At 53.5% G+C, this 17,327-nt stretch overlaps 1 protein-coding gene across 1 annotated transcript; it reads left to right on the forward strand.

Annotated features, from left to right (window-relative positions):
* The first annotated feature begins 2,662 nt into the window (after nucleotides 1–2,662).
* On the forward strand, nucleotides 2,663–4,672 carry LOC149449301 (uncharacterized). Its single transcript, XM_089693418.1, has one exon. The coding sequence runs from the start codon at nucleotides 3,594–3,596 to the stop codon at nucleotides 4,635–4,637; it is 1,044 nt and encodes a 347-aa protein (XP_089549544.1). The 5' UTR covers nucleotides 2,663–3,593; the 3' UTR covers nucleotides 4,638–4,672.
* Nucleotides 4,673–17,327: the final 12,655 nt, after the last annotated feature.

Below are 17,327 nucleotides of genomic sequence, written 5' to 3' on the forward strand. Positions count from 1 at the left end.
GGGGGGGAAATCTCTAGAGGGAGGGGTTAATGCTCTGCAACCTCACCACAAATGCCCCCGTGTTTGAGGAGCATTGCGATAGGCTTGAATGGGAAGCGTTGAAAGGCTTCAAACTCCTCCTGAGGGTCCTTTCACACGGGGTTTTTACAAGAAAAAATGGATCAGTTTCCTCGGTTTCTTGTCATATTCTCTTCAGTTTTTACATTCTTTACCAATGCAGAACAAGATGCAAAAATGAACCTTATATCCGTTTACATCCATTTTCCGTCCGTTCTGTTTTTTGTTTTCTTTTTTACGGAAGAAAAATAGGGTTTTCGTTTGTTCAAAAAAACGGATGTTAACATTAAAATGTTACTAAACCCCAGACTCTGCATTCACTATATCCGCTCTCCTCGGACCCCCCATTCACTATATCCGCTCTCCCCGGACCCCGCATTCACTATATCCGCTCTCCCCGGACCCCCCATTCACTATATCCGCTCTCCCCGGACCCCCCATTCACTATATCCGCTCTCCCCGGACCCCGCATTCACTATATCCGCTCTCCCCGGACCCCGCATTCACTATATCCGCTCTCCCCGGACCCTGCATTCCCTATATCCGCTCTCCCCGGACCCCGCATTCCCTATATCCGCTCTCCCCTGACCCTGCATTCACTATATCCGCTCTCCATGGAACCCGCATTCACTATATCCGCTCTCCCCGGACCCCGCATTCACTATCTGGTCTCCCCGAACCCCACATTCACTATATCCTCTCTTCTCTCCCCGGACCCCACATTCACTATATCCGTTCTCCCCGGACCCCGCATTCACTATCTGGTCTCCCCAGACCCCGCATTCACTATATCCTCTCTTCTCTCCCCGGACCCCCCATTCACTATATCCGATCTCCACGGACCCCGCATTCACTATATCCGCTCTCCCCGGACCCCGCATTCACTATATCCGCTCTCCCCACACCCCGCATTCACTATATCCGCTCTCCCCTGACCCCGCATTCACTATATCCTCTCTCCCCGGACCCCGCATTCACTATATCTGCTCTCCCAGGACTCCGCATTCACTATATGCGCTCTCCCCTGACCCCGCATTCACTGTATCCGCTCCCCCCGGACCCTGCATTCACTATATCTGCTCTCCCAGGACCCCGCATTCACTATATGCGCTGTCAGGGATCCCGGCTCCGTCTGCCGCAATCGCGGCTCTGTCCCCCGCGCATGCGCATTGGCGGCAGATCACGCCGGGACACAGGAACTAGGTCCCGGCGAGCCGCGGCTGACAGGACGCCGCGCATGCGCAGTAGAAACCGCGGGCGCGCCTCAGGCGTCCAATGACAGCCGGGGGCGCGTCCTAGCCAGCCAATGACAGTGCAGGGCGCACTATTTAAAGATGCCCTGCACTGTCACAAATTGCCGCAAGGTCTATATGTGATCCTGAATACCTGCTCCTGCTGTGACCCTGTTTTTTGACCCTGACTACGCTGCCTGCCCCTGTGATTGACCCGGCTTTGTTCTGACTATTCTACCCGCTCCTGTGATTGACCCGGCTTTGTTCTGACTATTCTGCCTGCTCCTGCGTTTTGACTCGGCTTATCCCGACTGTTCCTACGGATTGATTTACCTGGCTGACCCTGCGTGTGACCCGACTACTCCTAGCCCGCCGATTCGGTACCCCGCTTACCCCACGGGGCCACTATCCGTACCACCCTGCTGGGGCCGCCATCCTCTTCACAGCTGGCTCTCCTGGTACCTACATACATCCCCGGAGGCCTCCTCGGCCGCTGGTGGCCCGCTCAGAGGTCGTGACCTGGCCCGGGACTGTTTCAAGTCCATCCCCACCATCAGGGGCCCTGGTGAAAGCACAGCCCGGGCTTAGACCCCACGCTCTGGGTAGGTCTACCAGCTGGCAGACGGAGGGCTCCGCCTGGCGGATCCTAACATGCGCTCTCCATGGACCCTGCATTCACTATATCCGCTCCCCCCGGACCCCGCATTAACTATATCCGCTCTCCCTGGACCCCGCATTCACTATATCGGCTCTCCCTGGACCCCGCATTCACTATATCCGCTCTCCCGTGACCCTGCATTCACTATATCCGCTCCCCCCGGACCCCGCATTAACTATATCCGCTCTCCCTGGACCCCGCATTCACTATATCCGCTCTCCCTGGACCCCGCAATAACTATATCCGCTCTCCCCTGACCCTCATTCACTATCTCCGCTCTCCCCGGAACCCGCATTCACTATATCCGCTCTCCCCGGACCCCGCATTCACTATATCTGCTCTCCCTGGACCCCGCATTCACTATATCCGCTCTCCCCGGACCCCGCATTCACTATATCCACTCTCCCTGGACCCCGCATTCACTATATCCGCTCTCCCCGGACCCTGCATTCACTATATCCGCTCTCCCCTGACCCCGCATTTACTATATCCACTCTCCCGTGACCCCGCATTCACTATATCCGCTCTCCCCGGACCCCACATTCATGATATCCGCTCTCCCCAGACCCTGCATTCACTATATCCGCTCCCCCCGGACCCTGCATTCACTATATCCACTGTCCCCTGACCCCACATTCACTATATCCGCTCTCCCCAGACCCCGCATTCACTATATCCGCTCTTCCCGGACACCGCATTCACTATATCTGTAAGGGTGTGACGCATGGATGAATACTGACATCTAATGTTAAACTATATTGTGCCTGTAATATGCTCTTTGGTCAGTAGATGGCAGCAAAGTACAAGAATCGATTTTGTAGTGACTTTTGCTAAGACAAGATAAATGCTTATTTACCCTATAAAGTTTAATGAATACTAATTTAGGGGCCGAGTAGGACCCTCAGAAGGGTCATAGTGAACTGTAAATGCAGGTTTGAGGCTGCAATTAAGAAATGACTTACTGCATCACAAACTCTATGGGAAGGGGAGGAGTTCCTGTGCTGAGGAGGAAGTGAAGTCTGGGTCTGGCTGTTGGATGCTGAGGACATCTGGAGAATCTGTGTGGGGCCTGGAAGAGGATTTACGGCTCACAGTGGAATCTGGCGAGAGCACTTAGGGAAGATTCACCACAACGCGACCAGGAAACAAGTGACTGTGTGGTCCGGTTCTGGAGTGGATTAGGAGAAAGCACCAAGAGCCTGCCAGGGAACTGTAAGTGCGACTTTGCCGCAGCACATCGCACCACACGTGGTCAGTGACATTTTGGATATACCAGAAAGTTACAAGAGACACACTCCACTTTCCTTTGGATTACAAATAGTATTGCGCAATACTTAGGGTGCACCCCAACGTTATATCTTGCTCAGGAACATTCAGGTGCAGCCAGGCTGCTTTCTGGACATTGGGGAAAAGTCCGCAAGTACGGGGTCAGTGTTAGACAGTATTATTCTTACTGTGTGGTTATGCGCTGTTATCATTCTGTTCACGTATGCTCAACTACACGATCACTATAACTGTTCAGTAAACGTAATTGTTTTGAAAGAACCGCTGTCTGTGTCTGTGTGGCATCGTGTACCCTCTGAATCTGTGGGCCCAGCCCTCGGTCTTCCTTCATTTGGCGGTGCGAACAGGGTACATTGATCGCCATGCAGAACGCAACCGGTTCTGAGGCGGCTCCGGCCGTGGCCTCTGTCATCCCTCCTGCCGTGGGAGTAGCTCCGACCATGTGTTTGCCCGCAGGAACAATATTTTATCAGCTAGTGCGGTTTGATGGCCAGAATATTCTGTTAGAAGACTGGGCCGCACGTCTTAAAAGCACCCTCAGATTGTACAATTTGGCACCAGATTTACAAACAGACGTGGCGCTGAACGCTCTGGAAGGGGATGCTAGACGCACTGTAATGCTACGCTCGGAGGAGGAAAGGAAGACACTGGATGCTATATTCTCGATTCTCGAGCCTATTTACGGAGAAACGGCCGGCACTGGCAGCCTTAGGTCCCGCTTCTTCACACGCTTCCAGCAGGAAGATGAGACTATTCCCCAGTTCGCCAATGCCCTTCAAGAGATATGGGCACATATACAGAAGAGAGAGGCCAGCGGTGCTAACGTGCTTGGAAATGGAGATCAAATCCTCCGGGATCAGTTCGTCCTTGGATTGCACAGTCATCATCTTCGCCAGGCTCTCAGGGAGCATATCCTGGTTGATGCTACATTGCAGTTTCAGAAGATACAAGGTGAGGCTGTGGCCCGGGACAAAGAAGCAGCGTATGGAGCTTACACCGTGAGAATGCAGGCTGCAGGAAGTCAAAGCACTCCCTCTGATGGGGGGGATCTGCGAGAGGCAGTGGGGGCACTTAGTGCATCCCTGGGAGAAATTCAGAGACAGTTGGCACAGTTACGGGCTACACCAATGGCCCCAGTGCTGCCTGAGTACTGGCAAAGAAGTGCAGCCCCCATGGTTCCACCTCTATTTCGAACAACTCAAGTGGCTGAAGTGAGAGACTCTACCATGCTCCGGGCTGGCCTGGAACCATCCATAGGGGCACAGTTGTGTGGTCCTCCAAGGGACCGGAAAGCGAGGGGACCGCAGTGTTGGATTTGCCAAGAAAGAGGACATATCTCCCGTCAATGCCCCCTAAGGGTCCTGCATCCAGAACAGCCACCGTTAAACGGGAACCCCTCGCGGTAGTGAGGCGCACCACGAGGGAGGCCAGTTGCCAGGGTACCCCTAACAACCCCCGGGACCTGGTGACCGAAAGCCCTTACCTAAAAGTGCAGATTGAAGAACAGATGATGGGATGTCTTATAGACACAGGATCAGAAGTAACCACGATGCCAGTGGAGTTCTTTGAAAGACACTTCGGCCACCTGATGAGGCCTGACAAGGGCACCATGATCAAGCTGGTGGCGGTAAACCAGACTGCTATACCGGTGTTCGGAGTGGCATGGTTGAGAATGAAGCTATGTGGGCAAGATGTCGGCAGGAAGGGAGTGGTGCTTGTAGAGAAACCGGCTCGGTGTGGAGCCCCTGTTGTATTGGGGATGAACGTCCTGCGGGAACTGGACCAGCTCATGTTTACAAAGGAGGGCCCGGGATATTGGAAGAAAACAACGTCCCACGAGCCTACCCAGAAGGCATTCCAGAGGTTGATCCGGACGTGCGGTATCTGCAAAAGTGCCCCAGAGGATAAGCCGGTGGGAGCAGTGTATGCCCCATATGGAGGAGCCTGTACCGTACCTCCACGGCAGGAGAAGATGATACGGATGTCTGTCGGCAGCCGGCGGAAACTGAATGGGATAGGGGTGCTGATAGAGCCTCTAGGTGTGTCGGAAGCTGGACGGAGCCCAGTAGTCGCCAAGACCATTGTGACCGTAATGGACGGCCATGTGTTAGTCCGGTGTGTCAACATACACGACCATGAAGTTACCTTTCATGCTGGAGAAAAAGTGGCTGAGTTATATGTACTGCAAGGAGAACCACTCGCAGGTAGCCAATTCGCCCTACGGGCTGTTGAAAATAACGTCTGGACCTTGGCAGTGGACCAGAACTCGGTGGAGGAACCCACGCCAGATTGGAATGGCCAGCGGATCTTGGAGCAAATGGAGATTGATGTGAACCAATTCACCGCTGAACAAATGGAGAAGATTGAAGCAGTACTGTGGGAATTTCAATCTACCTTTTCCCGGTGTGAAGAGGACTTCGGATGCACCACGGCTATAGCACATGAAATACTGACTGGGGATACTCCCCCAATTCGAGAAAGATACCGTCAGATCCCGCCTACCCTCTACCAAGAAGTGAAAACGATGCTGTCACAGATGTTAGACAGTGGAGTGGTAAAAGAGAGCCAAAGCCCGTGGGCCGCCCCAGTGGTCTTGGTGCGGAAGAAGGATGGGTCCTTGCGATTCTGTGTGGATTATCGAAAGTTAAATGCTGCCACAGTAAAGGACGCTTTTCCCCTGCCCAGGATTGAAGAGTGATTGACGACATTACAGCGGGCCAAGTACTTCTCTACTCTAGACTTGGCGAGCAGTTACTGGCAAGTACCTGTGGCAGAGAAGGATAGACAGAAGACAGCTTTTATCTTACCCATGGGCCTGTATGAATTCAACAGAATGCCCTTCGGGCTGACGAATGCTCCGGGTACATTTCAACGCCTAATGGAACACTGCCTGGGAGAACTGAACTTTGAGTCGATTCTGATATACCTGGATGACGTGGTAGTCCATGCCCCTACGTTTGAAGAACATTTGAGAAGATTACGGCAAGTGTTAAGTAGGCTCCGTGCTCATGGTCTAAAGGTCAAACCGAGGAAGTGTCATCTCTTCCAAACAAGCCTAGAGTATCTGGGACACGTCGTATCAGCTGAAGGAGTTCGTCCTGCGGAGAGTAAGATAGAGGCAGTGAGCAAGTGGCCACAACCCAAGACGCTTCGAGAAGTGAGAGCATTTCTAGGATTGGCTGGGTATTATCGAAGATTTATCAAAGGCTTTGCGAAGATCGCTGAACCACTACACAAACTATTGAGAGGGACCGCCCAGGGTCCGAAGACACGATCCATATCATGGGGAATGCCTCAGCATCAAGCGTTCGACGTGTTGAAGAAAGCCCTGATTAGTGCCCCCATCCTGGCATATGCTCGGTATGACAGACCATTCACACTCTACATGGATGGAAGTCTGTATGGATTGGGAGCAGTGCTAGCACAAGAGCAAGACGGGGAGGAACGAGTCATTGCGTATGCTAGCCGATCCCTACGGGACTCTGAACGCAATCCAGACAATTATAGCTCTTTCAAACTTGAGTTGTTGGCGTTGGTCTGGGCAATGACTGAAACGTTCTCCGGGTATCTCACCAGAGCACAAGTCCTTGTAAAGACAGACAATAACCCATTGGCTCACCTGCAGAATGCGAAGCTGGGCGCCTTGGAGCAAAGGTGGATGGCAAGGCTAGCGAAGTTTGATTACACCATCAAATACCGTGCCAGTAAGGACAACGCAAATGCAGATGCACTGTCTAGAGTCACCTGGAAAGTCCCAGCCGGTGAGGTGGATGAAGAGGATGAAGGGACTGAGATACCCGATCTAGGTAGAGTGCCTCAGCAGTCACCCGTGGCCAGTTCAAGTGGGGTGGCCACCCTTAACACAGTGTTACTGGGGAAGACTGAAGAGGAATGGGCTCAGGTGCAAGAAGATGATCCCGACTTAAAGAAGATCAAACATTGGGTGAAGACTGGCCTATGGCCCAAGCTGGAAGAGAGAAGTCGCTTGTCCTCAGATGGATGGAAGCTGCTACAGCAGTGGGATCGGCTACGAATCTGAAATGGAATAATGCACCGGAGGGTGTTTCTACCTACGGATCTTGAAGAAAGGTGGCAAATAGTGATACCCAGTAGCCTGGCCTGTAGAGTGGCCCTCGAGGGACATGAAAAGGGTGCCCACTTCGGAGCGGAGAAGACATACAAGTGGGTACAGAGATTTGTATATTGTCCGCAGTTGGAGCGGATTGTCCGAGAAGTGTGCCAGAAGTGCCGAGGATGTGAGCTAGCGAAGCCTCCTGAACAGAGAGCCCCAATTCAAGTGATTAAAACGTCTGCGCCATTGGAGATACTAATGATTGATTACATCTTGATCGGCCAGTCGGTGAGGGGTCATCAATATTGCCTGGTGATGACTGACCACTTTACAAAGTTCTCTGTGGCGATACCTACCCGTGACCAGACGGCAGAGTCAGCTGCCCGTGCAGTGTGTCAACACTTCATCCAGGTGTTCGGATGTCCGAAGCGGATTCATTTAGGTCAAGGAGCTTGCTTTCAAGGAACGTTAATGGGAGAGCTGTGTCGGTTGTATGGGATTGAGAAGTCAAGGACGATGCCATATCACCCGCAGGGCAACGGGGCCTGTGAAAGATTCAACAGGACGCTGTTACAGATGCTCCGTACTCTGGAGAAAGACCGTAAGCTACACTGGCCCGAGTATTTGCCTGAACTACTCTGGGCATATAATAATCGTGTTCATAACACTACCGGCTATACGCCACACATGTTGCTGTTCGGTCGTCCAGGGCAAGAAGTTGCTGAAATGAACTCCTCTTTCGGAGGAGTTCCCCAGGACAGCTGACTCATAGGTGCTGGAGCACCAAGACAAACTGAGGACTGTCCATCGGCTGGTCAACGAGAAGTTGCAACAGCAAAGCCCTAGGGATCACCAACCGGTGCAGACTACACCTGTCAGGGCTCCCAGGTGTGACCAGAGGTGTGTGACTGACGCAGGGAAACGCAGACTTCAGATACAGTCATGGCCGAAATTGTTGGCACCCTTGATATTTCTCCAGGAAATCATGTATTTCTCACGAAACGTATTGCATTAACACATGTTTTGCTATACACATGTTTATTCCCTTTGTGTGTATTGGGACAAAACAAAAAAAGGGAGGAAAGAAAGCAAATTCGACATAATGTCACACAAACCTCCAAAAATGGGCTGGACAAAAGTATTGGCACCCTTTCACAACTGCGGATAAATAAGAATGTTACAAGCATGTGATGCTCCTGTAAACTCACCTGGGGCAAGTAACAGGTGTGGGCAATATAGAAATCACACCTGAAAGCAGATAAAAAGGAGAGACGTTCACTTAACCTTTGCATTGTGTGTCTGTCTGTGCCACACTAAGCATGGACAACAGAAAGAGGAGACGAGAACTGTCTGAGGACCTGAGAACCAAAATTGTGGCAAAATATCAACAATCTCAAGGTTACAAGTCCATCTCCAGAGAACTAGATTTGCCTTTGTCCACAGTGCGCAACATTATCAAGAAGTTTGCAACCCATGGCACTGTAGCTAATCTCCCTGGTCGTGGACGGATGAGGAAAATTGATGAAAGATTGCAACGCAGAATAGTCCGGATGGTGGATAAGCAGCCCCAAACATGTTCCAAAGACATTCAAGCTGTCCTGCAGGCTCAGGGAGCATCAGTGTCAGCGCGAACTATCCGTCGACATTTAAATGAAATGAAACGCTATGGCAGGAGACCCAGGAGGACCCCACTGCTGACACAGAGACATAAAAAAGCAAGACTACAGTTTGCCAAAATGTACTTGAGTAAGCCAAAAGCCTTCTGGGAAAACGTCTTGTGGACAGATGAGACCAAGATAGAGCTTTTCGGTAAAGCACATCATTCTACTGTTTACCGAAAACGGAATGAGGCCTACAAAGAACAAAACACAGTACCTACGGTAAAATATGGTGGAGGTTCAATGATGTTTTGGGGTTGTTTTGCTGCCTCTGGCACTGGGTGCCTTGACTGTGTGCAAGGCATCATGAAATCTGAGGATTACCAAAGGATTTTGGGTCGCACTGTAGGGCCCAGTGTCAGAAAGCTGGGTTTGCGTCCAAGATCCTGGGTCTTCCAGCAGGACAATGACCCCAAACATACGTCAAAAAGCACTCAGAAATGGATGGCAAAGAAGCGCTGGAGAGTTCTGAAGTGGCCAGCAATGAGCCCAGATCTAAATCCCATTGAACACCTGTGGAGAGATCTTAAAATTGCTGTTGGGAAAAGGTGTCCTTCCAATAAGAGAGACCTGGAGCTGTTTGCAAAGGAAGAGTGGTCCAAAATTCCGGGTGAGAGGTGTCAGAAGCTTATTGATGGTTATAGGAAGCGACTGATTTCAGTTATGTTTTCCAAAGGGTGTGCAACCAAATATTAAGTTAAGGGTGCCAATACTTTTGTCCAGCCCATTTTTGGGGTTTTGTGTGACATTATGTCATATTTGCTTTTCTGCCTCTGTTTTATATTTGTTCCAATACATACAAAGGGAATAAACATGTGTATAGCAAAACATGTGTTAATGCAATACCTTTTTTGTGTGAAATACTTGATTTTCAGGAAAAATATCAAGGGTGCCAACAATTTCGGCCATGACTGTATGTGATTAACAATGTAATTTATTAACACTAACAATACAAACATAAACGCAGTTCAATACTAAACATAATACAGTGCAAACAAACCCAACCAACCACCCACAGATAACAGTACATACAAGCAAGCGTCGTCAGGCAGGCCGGGTCAATATCAATTGGGCAGGTAGGTACAGGGGGAGCAAGCGGAGATGGGTCGGGGTCACAGGCCAGGTTCAGCAGGTAGCAAGCAGCGTAGTACAGAGGGTCAGGCAGAGGGATGGTCAGGGTCAAAAGCCAGGGATCAGAACAGGTAGCAAGCAGCGTAGTACAGAGGGTCAGGCAGAGGGATGGTCAGGGTCACAAGCCAGGGATCAGAACAGGTAGCAAAGGAACAGAAACAGGATGCAGGACAGATACAGGGCCCAGGACAAACACAACACCAAGGCAGAGTCTGCAAGTCTGGCCATCCCTTAAATACACCAGTATCATCAGTTCCAGGTGTTAGCTGGCTGAAAGGTTGAGTCTCTGATTGCTGGGAGCATCCGCTGGCCAGCCCTGGTACTGCAGATCAAAAGGCAGGTGAGTCCCACCATTGCTGGCCAGTCCATTCCTGACAGTACCCCCCCCTCAAGGAGCGGCCTCAGGACGCTCCAAACAGTCCTAGCTGGGAAAAATGTTCCACCGCCCGGGTCTGGTAACTGGCGGGATATCAAAGACTGGCACACCGGGCAGGACTCCGGGCAGCGGTACACCGGGCAGAGGCACATCGGGCTGGACTCCGGGCAGAGGCACATCGGGCTGGACTCCGGGCAGAGGCACATCGGGCTGGACTCCGGGCAGAGGCACATCGGGCTGGACTCCGGGCAGAGGCACATCGGGCTGGACTCCGGGCAGAGGCACACCGGGCAGAGGCACATCGGGCTGGACTCCGGGCAGAGGCACATCGGGCAGGACTCCGGGCAGAGGCACATCGGGCAGGACTCCGGGCAGAGGCACATCGGGCAGGACTCCGGGCAGAGGCACATCGGGCAGGACTCCGGGCAGAGGCACATCGGGCAGGACTCCGGGCAGAGGCACATCGGGCTACCAGGCGAAGCAGCAGGCAGCGGGCCACCAGGCGGAGCGGCAGGCACCGGCCCCCGGGCGGGGCGTCAGGCCTCGGGCTCCCGGGCGGGGCGTCAGGCCTCGGGCCCCCGGGCGGGGCGTCAGGCCTCGGGCCCCCGGGCGGGGCGTCAGGCCTCGGGCCCCCGGGCGGGGTGACAGGCCTCGGGCCCCCGGGCGGGGCGACAGGCCTCGGGCCCCCAGGCGGGGCGACAGGCATCGGGCCCCCAGGCGGAACTACAGGTCTCGGGCCCTCAGGTGGAGCGGCGGGTGCCGGACCCCCAGAGGGAGCGACAGGCCTCGGGCCCCCAGGCGGGGCGACAGGCATCGGACCCCCAGGCGGGGCGACAGGCATCGGACCCCCAGGCGGGGCGACAGGCATCGGACCCCCAGGCGGGGCGACAGGCATCGGGCCCCCAGGCGGGGCGACAGGCATCGGGCCCCCAGGCGGGGCGGCGGGCGCCGGACCCCCAGGCGGAACTACAGGTCTCGGACCCTCAGGCGGAGCGGCGGGCGCCGGACCCCCGGGTGGAGCGACAGGTCTCGGGCCCTCAGGCGGAGCGGCGGGCGCCGGACCCCCAGGTGGAGCGACAGGTCTCGGGCCCTCAGGCGGAGCGGCGGGCGCCGGACCCCCCAGGCGGAGCGACAGGTCTCGGGCCCTCAGGCGGAGCGGCGGGCGCCGGACCCCCAGGCGGTGCGACAGGTCTCGGGCCCCCAGGCGGAGCGGCGGGCACCAAGTCACCAGGCACGACAGTGGGCTCCGAGTCAACTGGCATGACCGCTGGCACTAGGTCAGACATTGGATCGTCTGGCTGGACAGCGGGCATCGGGTCACCAGGCATCAGGTCATTTGGCTCGACAGCGGGCACCGCGTCATCTGGCAAGGCAGTGGGCTCCGAGTCAACTGGTATGACCGCGGGCACTGGGTCAGACATTGGATCGTCTGACCGGACAGCGGGCATCGGGTCACCAGGAATCAGGTCATTTGGCTCGACCGCGGGCACCGCGTCATCTGGCAAGGCAGTGGGCTCCGAGTCAACTGGTATGACCGCGGGCACTGGGTCAGACATTGGATCGTCTGACTGGACAGCGGGCATCGGGTCACCAGGCATCAAGTCATTTGGCTTGACAGCGAGCAGCGCGTCATCTGGCAAGGCAGTGGGTTCCGAGTCAACTGGCATGACCGCGGGCACTGGGGCAGACATTGAATCGTCTGGCTGGACAGCGGGCATCGGGTCACCAGGCATCAGGTCATTTGGCTCGACAGCGGGCACCGCGTCATCTGGCAAGGCAGTGGGCTCCGAGTCAACAGGCACGACAGTGGGCACCGGGTTATCAGGTACCGGATTGTCTGGCTCGACAGCAGGCATCGGGTCACCAGGTATGACAGCGGGCACTGGGTCACCAGGCATCAGGTCATTTGGCTTGCCAGCGGGCACCGCGTCATCTGGCAAGGCAGTGGGCACCGGGTCACCAGGCATTGGATCGTCTGGCTCGACAGCGGGCATCGGGTCACCAGGTATGACAGCGGGCACTGGGTCACCAGGCATCAGGTCATTTGGCTCGCCAGCGGGCACCGCGTCATCTGGCAAGGCAGTGGGCACCGAGTCACCAGGTACGACAGCGGGCTCTGAGTCAATTGGCACGACAGCGGGCACCGGATCAGGTACCGGATCATCTGGATCAACAGCGGGCATCGAGTCAACTGGCCTAATAGGATCGTCAGGCTGGATCAGTTCATCATGCTGGGTAGAGGCATCAGGCTGCATACAGGCATCAGGCTGAAGAGAGGCATCAGGCTGAAGAGAGGCATCAGGCTGCGTACCGGCATCAGGCTGAAGAGAGGCATCAGGCTGCGTACAGGCATCAGGCTGAGTATAGGCATCAGGCTGAGTAGAGGCTTCAGGCTGAGTAGAGGCTTCAGGCTGAACCACGGAAGGCAGGCTCACCGGTTTGGATACTGGCAGGATGGTATTGGTTGGAAAGAATTTTCGCTTTTTTCTGGTTTTAACTACTGGAGCACTGCAAGTAAACGCAGGTCTGCAAACGAATGGAGCAGCTGGAGACAGAGAAGAACTGGAGGATGGAACAGGAGAGGGAGCAGTTGCTACAGAGGGCTTTTTTACAGGGTTAAAGGCAGGATAGGTGCAGCGAGTGGGAACAGGGTACTGACATGCGGTAGATAGCCAAGTATACTGGGCTGTAACTGGAGGAGCTGTTGGGAATACAGGAGTAGAGTTAGAAGCAGGACTGGGTCTTTGTAAGCTGACTGAGGCTGGGTGCAACAAGTCTGTCCATGTCTGCAGTATGGGTTGAACAAAGCTGAGCTTACACAAAGCCTGTCTGACCAAAGACTGCACTGCGTTTATACAATCTCTTAGTGTCTGTGGTGAACATGTGGAATAACGCTCCAGAAAGTAACCCACATCATCCTCTAATAACCACACCAGGGACTCTACCTGGTCTGCACTAAATGGTGGCAAAAATTCATCCCTGCATTCGGGGGTACCAGATGAAACCAACTCTGCACAAACCTCAATCAAAGGCTGCACCTCAGAGAACTCTGTGCCCTGATCTACTAGAACATGAGCGAGCCGTATACATTCTAGCAGTTCATCCCGGGTATACTCCTTCAGAGTTTGATAAGCATACTCCCTGTCATCAAACACTAGCAGATATAAATACGCAACCTCATCCAGATCCATCCTTCCCATCAACAAGCCAAGATGGCTTCCCTGTGCAGCCACTTCTGGTCAGGATTGGCCTTGGTTTAATGTCAGGGCTCCCAGGTGTGACCAGAGGTATGTGACTGACGCAGGGAAACGCAGACTTCAGATATGTGATTAACAATGTAATTTATTAACACTAACAATACAAACATAAACGCAGTTCAATACTAAACATAATACAGTGCAAACAAACCCAACCAACCACCCACAGATAACAGTACATACAAGCAAGCGTCGTCAGGCAGGCCGGGTCAATATCAATTGGGCAGGTAGGTAGGGAGATGGGTCGGGGTCACAGGCCAGGTTCAGCAGGTAGCAAGCAGCGTAGTACAGAGGGTCAGGCAGAGGGATGGTCAGGGTCAAAAGCCAGGGATCAGAACAGGTAGCAAGCAGCGTAGTACAGAGGGTCAGGCAGAGGGATGGTCAGGGTCACAAGCCAGGGATCAGAACAGGTAGCAAAGGAACAGAAACAGGATGCAGGACAGATACAGGGCCCAGGACAAACACAACACCAAGGCAGAGTCTGCAAGTCTGGCCATCCCTTAAATACACCAGTATCATCAGTTCCAGGTGTTAGCTGGCTGAAAGGTTGAGTCTCTGATTGCTGGGAGCATCCGCTGGCCAGCCCTGGTACTGCAGATCAAAAGGCAGGTGAGTCCCACCATTGCTGGCCAGTCCATTCCTGACAACACCCCTGTTGCCAGGTGATAGAGTGTTGGTGCGCGCTAAACGGCCCACAGATAAACTGGATGATCGCTGGGAACCGCAGCCATATATTGTGAAACAGCAGGTCTTCCCGGAAGGCCCAGTCTACGATGTCCAACGGGAAAGCCATGATGGGCCGACTCGAAGATTACACCGTAACATGCTCAGACCATGTCTCTCAGAGAGTTGCCCCACGACAGATAATTCTGGAGATGCTCAGCAGAGACAATCAAAGCCTGTGAGCCCAAGAGACATAGAGTGGTGGCTGACCCCTACGCTGCCTTTACAAACTGATGAGTCTTCCGCACCCCATGGTGCAGTATCACACACTGATCCGGAAGATGCGCTACCACCCCGGGAGGGGTCGGATCATGTTGCTATACCAACTACAGAGAACCCAATCCTTCGCAGGTCGGAGCGCTCCACGGCAGGTATTCCCCCTCAGCGCTATGCAGCAGACGAATTTATTTGGTAGTGTTGTCGGGACGCCAATATTTTAGTGGGGTGGCATGTAAGGGTGTGACGCATGGATGAATACTGACATGTAATGTTAAACTATATTGTGCCTGTAATATGCTCTTTGGTCAGTAGATGGCAGCAAAGTACAAGAATCGATTTTGTAGTGACTTTTGCTAAGACAAGATAAATGCTTATTTACCCTATAAAGTTTAATGAATACTAATTTAGGGGCCGAGTAGGACCCTCAGAGGGGTCATAGTGAACTGAAAATGCAGGTTTGAGGCTGCAATTAAGAAATGACTTACTGCATCACAAACTCTATGGGAAGGGGAGGAGTTCCTGTGCTGAGGAGGAAGTGAAGTCTGGGTCTGGCTGTTGGATGCTGAGGACATCTGGAGAATCTGTGTGGGGCCTGGAAGAGGATTTACGGCTCACAGTGTAATCTGGCGACAGCACCTAGGGAAGATTCACCACAACGCAACCAGGAAACAAGTGACTGTGTGGTCCGGTTCTGGAGTGGATTAGGAGAAAGCACCAAGAGCCTGCCAGGGAACTGTAAGTGCGGCTTTGCCGCAGCACATCGCACCACATGTGGTCAGTGACATTTTGGATATACCAGAAAGTTACAAGAGACACACTCCACTTTCCTTTGGATTACAAATAGTATTGCGCAATACTTAGGGTGCACCCCAACGTTATATCGTGCTCAGGAACATTCAGGCGCAGCCAGGCTGCTTTCTGGACATTGGGGAAAAGTCCGCAAGTACGGGGTCAGTGTTAGACAGTATTATTCTTACTGTATGGTTATGCGCTGTTATCATTCTGTTTACGTATGCTCAACTACATGATCACTATAACTGTTCAGTAAACGTAATTGTTTTGAAAGAACCGCTGTCTGTGTCTGTGTGGCATCATGTACCCTCTGAATCTGTGGGCCCAGCCCTCGGTCTTCCTTCATTTCCGCTCTCCCCGGACCCCGCATTCACTATATGCGCTCTCCCCGGACCTCGCACTCACTATTAAAAGAAATATAGCGAGCGCTCATTGTAATCAGCTGCTAGAACACTCAAAGAAATCACCAGATCTCATATCATAAGTATTAAAAATATATAGTGCAGCGCTGTAACATAAATCTGTAAATAAATATGTAAACAAATAAGTGAGCATAGAGTTCATGAATCCTCCATAAATGCAAAAAAAAAGCTCTTGTAGGAAAACTTGCAGTGAGAATCTTCTCTATATCAAAATAGGTGACTGGAACCGTATAGATAAAATGCGCACTCACCGACCGCACATTAAAAATACGCATGTATATGACCATCTATCAGGTAATCAGGTCCATCCCTCCCAGGTGGGTCATCAGCCTTGGGTGTAGTGATATGTGGCAAGGTCCAGGGAACACTTCAAGCCAGTAAGTGAAGGCGGCTGAACTCCCTCTTCTGGATACAAGGTGCACTAGGAACCAGCTGCTAATGATCTCACAGTTTTTTGCTCCCTGCTGTTTCCTCCCTGAGCTTGCAAAGCCAACATTCCGATAACACGTCCCTTTCCTGGCGTCCTCTCTGCTTGTCAGCCTGACAGCAAAAATCTATTCTTGAAATTCAGGCATCCGTTGACAAACCCAGTGCTGAGCCAAGGACTTCCTGAGGCGGCTGGCCGCTCTCTCTCTCGCACTCACTATATCCGCTCTCCCCGGACCCCGCATTCACTATATCCGCTCTTCCCGGACCCCGCATTCACTATATCCGCTCTCCCCGGACCCCGCATTCACTATATCCTCTCTCCCCGGACCCCGCATTCACTATATCCGCTCTCCCCGGACCCCGCATTCACTATATCCGGTCTCCCCGGACCCCGCATTCACTATATCCGCTCTTCCCGGACCCCGCATTCACTATATCCGCTCTCCCCGGACCCCGCATTCACTATATCCGCTCTCCCCGGACCCCGCATTCACTATATCCGCTCTCCCCGGACCCCCCATTCACTATATCCGCTCTCCCCGGACCCCGCATTCACTATATCCGCTCTCCCCGGACCCCGCATTCACTATATCCGCTCTCCCCGGACCCCGCATTCACTATATCCGCTCTCCCCGGACCCCCCATTCACTATATCCGCTCTCCCCGGACCCCGCATTCACTATATCCGCTCTCCCCGGACCCCGCATTCACTATGTCCGCTCTCCCCGGACCCCGCATTCACTATGTCCGCTCTCCCCGGACCCCGCATTCACTATGTCCGCTCTCCCCTGACCCCGCATTCACTATATCCGCTCTCCCCGGACCCCGCATTCACTATATCCGCTCTCCCCGGACCCCGCATTCACTATCTCCGCTCTCCCCGGACCCCGCCTTCACTATATCCGGTCTCCCCGGACCCCGCATTCACTATATCTGCTCTCCCCGGACCCCGCATTCACTATATCTGCTCTCCCCGGACCCCGCATTCACTATATCCGCTCTCCCCGGACCCCGCAT

The sequence above is a fragment of the Staurois parvus genome, unplaced genomic scaffold (genome assembly GCF_062004578.1).
Source record: "Staurois parvus isolate SC_StPar_1 unplaced genomic scaffold, SC_StPar_1.0 ptg000633l, whole genome shotgun sequence".
Taxonomy (NCBI): Eukaryota; Metazoa; Chordata; class Amphibia; order Anura; family Ranidae; genus Staurois; species Staurois parvus.